We start from the raw sequence: 7545 nt of genomic DNA, 5'->3' as shown, positions 1-7545 counted from the left end.
CAAAAATCACTCATGAGCATCTCTGTGATGTCAAAGACTTTATTAAACAGACACTTCCAGAAAAGTCTGTAAGGAAGACAGAATAGAAACATTGTCATACAATCACATCAAACTGATATAATATGGCACTGGCTTCCCTCCTCTTAACAGGTTAAGACTTCACAGCTACAGTCTATACACATAACTATAAAGTTTACACAGCTGCCCTAGAGTTGACCTACATACATGCTTAAATACCAATGACCGAAATTAGATTTGTGTAAAATGTATTTAATCACTATTAACTGAGATTTAATGTCTTCTTCATTGTGTAAACTCTGAAGCTGTTGAACTCCTGCACAATATCCAAGGGACTTTTTCAGAAAAGAAGAAGATACTTTATTGTTATTAAGAGGGGAACCCAACTTCTCACATTATTCTTTTAAAATGAGCAACAACTAGCCTATGGTGATTTCCATTTAATGTCCATTTACAGGCACTAAATGACCACCAGCCTCATAACCACAAACAAACAGGGAAATTACAAACAACAAAAGGGTATATTTCCTTATTTATGCAAACAGGATTGTTCCCAGGTTAACAATGTTACTTGCTTTAATCCTCGCTGTGAGAGGACAAATTGCAGCGTTCAACATCGTGTTGAAATCATTAGTGCTTTTCTATGGGCCTGTAGTGTCTGTGCTGCTATATTGCTTTGCTACAAGGGTCTCTACTGTTGGTTGGATGTTCATGGACATAAAAACATTGATTATAAAAAACCTTCGATTCTTGTGATATGATCTTTTTTTTGTTGTTGTTGCAATTAATAATCAATAACAATAATTGTTTGGTGTAATGCATCATCATCTGTGACTTTTCAGTGAAGAAAAAGGCTTCAGATTAAATTACAAATGATACAACCAGTGAAATGCCATGTTTTATTTTTATTTTTTACAAATCATTTCTTATAAAATTGTCAGTAACTGACATCAGTCTCTCAAGTCTGACTTAAAACTCCTTCAAATGAAAAAGTACCATCCCTCTAGTCCTGCCATCATCAGAATGCAGTACTTAACTGGTTTAGTAAACAAAAGACAGCAGAGAATCCACCCCGCTTGAAAAGAAAACACACACACACACACTCAAAACAAAATTTGCTTAGTTACACTGGTTAAAGTTCTGATAATAAGAACAAGCATGGTACCGTGCAGTCGTGCGGGTCACTTGCTCTGTACAGATAGTAGCGCACGACAGGCGGCCACGTAAGACAAAGTTCTGCTCACCAGACAGCACTTAGATATTTAAGGATACATAACAGGAGGTATTTAGTTTAATAAACTCCAAGATAGAAACAAGGAGTTAAGATGACCATGCATTAAAAGGAAGACAGATAAGGCGGATGGATCAGAGCAACAGGAAACTCTTCACTTTAAAAGTTGCCAACACAAATAAAAAAAAAAAATAGAAAACGGACATAGAGACAAAATGGCTACATAAAAGCTGAAGCTTAACATTTTTCAAAAAAAAGTGCTTTGATATTTTTAATGCATGAACCCCCCAAAATAGCCTATGTTTGGATTCCCCCCCCCCCCCCACTCCCATAGCATTCACACATTGGAAATGTCTTAATGAGACAAAGTGGTGTCTTACAGTAAACTCTAACAAGGGCTCAGACAGCTATTACTTTTGAATTCCGTTCGCACACTAAAACAATCGTTCCTGGATTAGCTTATATAAATGGGTGATGGTTTGGGTCTTGAGGCCTCTCAATTGAGAAAAGCAGCATGAACAGACGGCACATCAGCATCTGTTGCCAGTGCTGCGCATGACTAGGCACACGTTTATGCAAAAACAGTAATGCTTCTATCTCTAGCCACTGCTGAAATAAAAAACCCTATATAAAATGATAAAACACTAGTAGATAGGCTTGTCAGTGCAGTCTTTCTGCACTGGTGCTGGAGTTGCTATTTGTGTTTTGGTTTTTAATCTCATCTCACATAAAGAAGATATGATTATATGGCATCTTATCGCAGATGCATTTGAAATACTAAAAGGAAGTCTGGCCTCCAGAAGCTCGCAGTCTCAGCTTGTCCTCTTACACACTAGAGGGATTGTTCTCAGAGCCCCCCTAGTGGCCAGTGTTGGCACTGCAGGCTAAGCAGCCACACAAGTGATTCAACAAGTAGGTTCAGTTGATAGTTGTTGTTTTTTTCCTTCTTTTAGCAAAACAACCCTTTTCATCGTCCACACCCACCCGTTGTTGTTCTTCCTCAGTTTTGTTTTGTTTTTTTCCTTTTTTTTTGTAATTTTTACATTTATTGAAGTGTCCAACGTCAACAACAGTAAAAAACTTAAAATAAAAAGGTAGACAAGAACAGCACTTCATGTCATGTAGCGGGTGATAGCTCTCAGAGCGTAGAGCAGTTCTGCCTGCATGCGCGCTTCCATAAGAAGCAAATTAACGTGGACCTAAAAGACAAAAGAAAAGAATCGTTATTAACTCAAACATCTTCACAAATAATCTGTGCCGGTTCATTTTTGTGTTTCTGAAGTGCTTCTAACCTTCTCAGAGTGCTGGAACTGCCTCCAGAAGCTGTCATACATTCTCTTGGTGATCTTCTCTGGAGTGCGCACCATAGTTTTGATGTAGACTTTAAAACTGCGGTCTAACAGTTGATTAATTTCTCCATAATCATAATCATCATACCTGCCATGTAACAGACAGAGAAAGAAAGATACCTAAGCAATATGAAAATTTAAAAATAAAAATGTAAATGTGTGTATATATATATATATATATGTGTGTGTGTGTGTCTGTAGAATGACAAAGAATAAACTCATTTTTACAGCTCAACCAGATATATTTATTTGTGAAACGGAGAACAGTGGACAGACTTACCTAATCCCAAACATGCAGTGGATGTAGTTCCAGATGGCTCTACGAAGCATGGAAGTGTCCACACCCTCGTGTGTCGCCATTGTGTTGTACGTGAGATTATATGCGATCTGGAACTTTTCATCTAGAAGCTGTCCAAAATCTGGATACAGCCGATTCACCAAGGAAAAACCATGATCTTCCCAACTATAGTCCTGCCGAGGCGGAAAACATCACAATTCTGTTATTCTAATCCTCCATTTCTTTTGACTGGCAACAAGCAAGACAATGTGACTTTCTTCTCACCAGCACTCTGAGAGTGGGCACATGTTCTCCTCTCCTGGAGAAGTCTTTGTAGTCGTAACTAGGATCTTCAAAATGTCGTGAAACATCTTTGGATGTAACACACTCCTCATCTTCTGTTGACCAAACATGTTGCTTTAATACAAGTCATCCTGGCGTTGTAGTATGAAATAAAACATTTAAAATCCCACTTACCAGAGGTGACTACCAGCATGCTTTCTGTTTTTTCCCTCTCAAAACGAGTGGCCATTTCCTCCTGACTTGCTTCCTCTTCGTCATGACATTCCTGGAGCTGCTTCATCTTCTCCATCAGCACTTCAACCTCACCAGTGAACTCAGACACCTAAACACACGCAACCAGGAATCTAGGTCATCACACAGTTTATGTGCACTGCATGGTTAGGAATTTGAACCTCACACTCCATGCATTCCACAGACCACTTTCAGGACCACTGGATGGGAGACTAGCAAATATGAGAAAGTCTTGCAATCGTTTTCTTTGCATATATTTCCCTTGGTCTCACCTGCTGGTTCCCAAACATTTCCTCCAGGGCACTGTTGCCATTGGCAATGTCACAAATGCAGTAACCGCTGAGCGAGGGCGGCCTGAGCGTATGTCCTCCATCTGTGTGGATGTCAGGGTTGATGCCACAACCAAACGTAAAGGAGGCCAGAGAGTGATAGAGCGTGAGTAGCACCACGACATGGATCAGCTCGGCCAGGGACCAGCTGTGCTCCTCTGCCTTCAGTAGCCGCTGTAAGAAAAAAATTAATAAATATGAGGGCCAATGATATGTAAGAGTGTCCACGACAAAGAAAGGGAAAAATAATTCTTAGAAATGTACTCTTGGTATTCATTGTTGGTTTCAAGTGGTTTTGAAAAAGTGAAAAAGAAAAGTTTCAGTTTAATGACTCATGGCATAACCATCAAGTAAAATGTAATAGCATATATATGTATATATTTTATTCACTGTTTTAAACTTTAAAATTAAAATGTTTAAGGCAAGGAGTTTTCTTTACAAATATTATGAGTTATTAATTCATTTTTTTTCAAAGAATTTTTTCTTCTTGTAAGGAATCAAATATTCCACCAAACTATTTAATACAGCTTTCTTTTACGATTACAATATTAGGATCATTTTTTTACCAGACGTTTTTCACATTAGGCACTCCAACAAATATCCAAATATATATTTAAATTAAATTAAAATCCTTTGATTTATAGAATTTAATTAAAATGCTTTTAATAAATAACATACATTTAATTAAGAAATTGACATTCTCATCATAGAATAGGATTACTGAAATCACTGCATGTACTTTTGAATAAATTAACAGATTTGTCACACAGACACAAACAAACACAAAATGGCACAATGTAATTGGCACAAATTATTATAACTCCATTACAGCTAATAAACTTCATATCTCCTGAAACCAGACTGACCTTACACTTCATAGTTGCCTCTTAAAGCATTCTAAAACTTTGTTGTGCTCGTTACAGTTGCGTAACTGCTGTAGGCGAGTGTCCATCTGTGACTGTGAGGTTGAAGTCATACCTCAATATGTTCTTTGGTGAGCATCCAGGGGCGATGGGCCAGGATCTTATTGAGCTCTCCAAGAGCCTGCAGCTTCTGTGGGGCTTCTTCCAGACCTTTCAACCACTTGGGATCACCTCTGACCTGCAGAAAGTCATTCACGTGCAGGTTGACCAGATACGTGCACTGGTGCCTAGCGGCAGCCTGTTGAGCACAAAGACACCTTCAGAAGAATCTATCATTGTGATTTTTGAGTTGCATACAAAAATACAGCCTGCAGCCTCACCATTATGCCTATGTAATGTCTGCAGTGCGGAGACAATGGACCGTCCACCTGAAGCAGGTAATGCAGTGTCTTAAGAAAGCTCTCCAAATACTCAGGATGGAACCCCATCACCAAGGAGATGTTGTCAAGGCGACCGAGCACTGCGAAGGCATCCTCAAAAATCGACTGTATTCTTTCATTCAATTTACTGACTTGAAGTATCTAAGACAACGGGGGAATAAAGATGAGGTGAACCTGGGGAACTCAGTACTGGGAAAATATCTTCACTAGACTGGGATGATAAACATTGTTAATTCCAAAAAAGGGAGTGCAATTTGTTGATTATAATGGTTGGAGTGAGATTCAAGCCAACTTTAAATCTAGCAGGGTTGATGTTAACACTAACCTCTTTCTCTGGTATGAATCTACTTGGTCCATTTCCCATCGGTCTGGGGATTTGCACTCCAGCGTCCTAAAAGGATCAAAACCAATAGCATGATTTCCTGATCCACAAGTCAAAACCTGAGAGAAGCACTTGGCACGAAACTACTATTATTATATTGAAGAAATCCTGGCATGAGAGAACTCATAAAAACAAAAAACAACAGCCAATCTCAGCTCAAATATTAATGGGTGGTACCAGAATTTTCTCTGGCATTGGCCAGAAAAGATATTCTTTATAATACATGACATAATACGTAATACAGTCAGATCTGTAAGTAAATGCACCATTCATTCAGATCCTGAACATCATTAATCTGCTTATTGATACAATAGAATCTGTCAAAGGCACAAAGGGAATGATTCAAAACAACCTAGGTTCCATATGAACAAAAAGGCCAGTTAGCAATATACCAGTGACATAATAATGCCAAAATAGCTGACTCAGACAGGAATTCGCAAGCTATGGTGTAGAACTACATTTAATACTAAATGCTGTTAAACTTGACACCGCGAGCCTTGCAGAAACATACATCAGTTCCACACGGTGGCTATCTTGGATATTAGTGCTTTGCTTGAATAAAAAACAACATTTAGACAATTTGACACTGACTTTAATACGGTCAGCCATTGATAAAAGACGAATTTCTATCGATTCGATGACAGAAGACCGAAAAACAAGCCAGCTGCGTTCATGATGCAAGTACAAAGACCAGGCTGCACTGCAATAAACGGACATTATTTTAAACCCACGGCAAAGAAAAAAAAAAGAAGACTAACGAAACGGGTTAGTTAAAAATAAATCTGTCATTAGTTAAACTTGATGTCAAGCTCTAATTTGTTTCTTACCTTTTTACTTAGCCGCTCGCATTGTGTGCAAATTTTAAACAAGTCTGTCATGGTGAGTGAGGAGTTTTCCATAGTTTCATTAGATGTTGATGCGTGCCTCATGTTGCGCTTTTCTGCTTCTATATAAAAAATTAGAGCGACTATCTTGTGTTTGTTTTAGTTCCCGTTGTTCCTTGAGGCATTTTGTTAGGCTACCGGTTCCTGTCTTCTGACGCTCCAGAGCAGAATACCCACTCTCTCCTAGATCTCTTTTGGTAAAAACAAGCTATAAATATGATTGACGCGCCCAGTAGCCAATCGCGTTACAAAAACAACCTATGTTGTCCAATCAACGCTAAGGGGGCGGGGTTAAAAGACACTTGCGCCAACGGGCGACTTAAAACGGTCGTTTATGCAAAAATTACAATTCTGTCATCATTTATTCACACTCACGTCGTTGCAAACACAATGACTTTCTTTAGTTAAAAAGGACATGTTATAAAGAGCATATCATTTATTAGAATGAAAGATGTATTTAAAGCGAAAAGTAAGTCTCACATTCTGCCTAACTTTTCTTTTGTGTTTCACATTAGAGAGTCATACAGGTTTGAAACAAGAATGAAAGTAAAAGACACAATTTCATTTTTTTATGGGGTGACCTAAACATTGAACACTTCCTATTTGTTAATATATTTGGATTTATTTAACTGATTTATATGGAAATTGTCTAAGAATTGTTGAGTTGTTTCTATCTCAGTGCACTTTCAATGGGGAGCTTTTCTTTGGTTTCAGGTATATGAATGGAAATTTTCTAATGTTGATTAATACTTAACAGACATTTTACTTGGCCTTCCAATAAACCTATTTACATAATCATGATTTGTCAATTCTATGACACTGTTACCTCCTGTAAAGTCCCGGCTGCCTGGTGAAAGGGACAGATTTAAGTAGCCCAAGCAAGTGGGAGGGGATGTTTTTCCTTGAGCAAAGTGAACTGCAGTAAACAAGCCCCGCGACATGAATGAGGAGGAAAGCATGGACTACAGTGAAAAACAAGACAAGATCAATTCCCGCTGACAGCTTAATATGCCCCACAGGGGACAAGTCAAGGCACCTAATAGATCAAATAACCGTTTTGGCTCACATATTGGTTGTTTTCAAGAAAAAAGAAAAAAAGCCTTGGTTTTCAACGGATTAAATTTGTCAAGATGATGTAATGCAATGCACTTTAGAATTTTGTTTATACAGTTTAGCTTTAATCTTTACAACATACTGAATGATTCACAACTAAAGCATAATGCATAAAACACAATTGT

At 38.2% G+C, this 7545-nt stretch overlaps 1 protein-coding gene across 2 annotated transcripts; it reads right to left on the bottom strand.

Annotated features, from left to right (window-relative positions):
• Positions 1–25: 25 nt before the first annotated feature.
• Positions 26–6402, bottom strand: LOC127938328 (sestrin-1). 2 transcript variants are annotated; one of them, XM_052534863.1, is made up of 10 exons: positions 6251–6402; positions 5367–5432; positions 4982–5182; positions 4717–4899; positions 3682–3912; positions 3353–3500; positions 3161–3273; positions 2879–3069; positions 2542–2686; positions 26–2448 (listed from the first exon to the last, which is right to left on the bottom strand). In XM_052534863.1, exons 1-10 carry the CDS (start codon positions 6350–6352, stop codon positions 2362–2364), a joined length of 1467 nt encoding a protein of 488 aa, XP_052390823.1. In that variant the 5' UTR covers positions 6353–6402; the 3' UTR covers positions 26–2361. The 2 variants fall into 2 exon arrangements, with proteins under 2 accessions (XP_052390823.1, XP_052390824.1); XM_052534864.1 differs by having other exon boundaries at positions 3161–3270.
• Between the last annotated feature and the right edge of the window lie 1143 nt (positions 6403–7545).

Source organism: Carassius gibelio, chromosome A20 (genome assembly GCF_023724105.1).
Source record: "Carassius gibelio isolate Cgi1373 ecotype wild population from Czech Republic chromosome A20, carGib1.2-hapl.c, whole genome shotgun sequence".
NCBI lineage: Eukaryota > Metazoa > Chordata > Actinopteri > Cypriniformes > Cyprinidae > Carassius > Carassius gibelio.
The sequence above is the reverse complement of the archived record's forward strand: the minus strand, read 5'-3'. Positions and strand labels throughout refer to the sequence as shown.

Coding starts and splice junctions, on each gene's coding strand:
- LOC127938328 (XM_052534863.1), bottom strand. CDS start 6,352: ATGAGGCACGCATCAACATCTAATGAAACTATGGAAAACTCCTCACTC. Junction 3,501..3,681: donor AAATGTTTGGGAACCAGCAG/GTGAGACCAAGG, acceptor GCGTGTGTTTAG/GTGTCTGAGTTCACTGGTGA. Junction 3,274..3,352: donor CATGCTGGTAGTCACCTCTG/GTAAGTGGGATT, acceptor TTTGGTCAACAG/AAGATGAGGAGTGTGTTACA.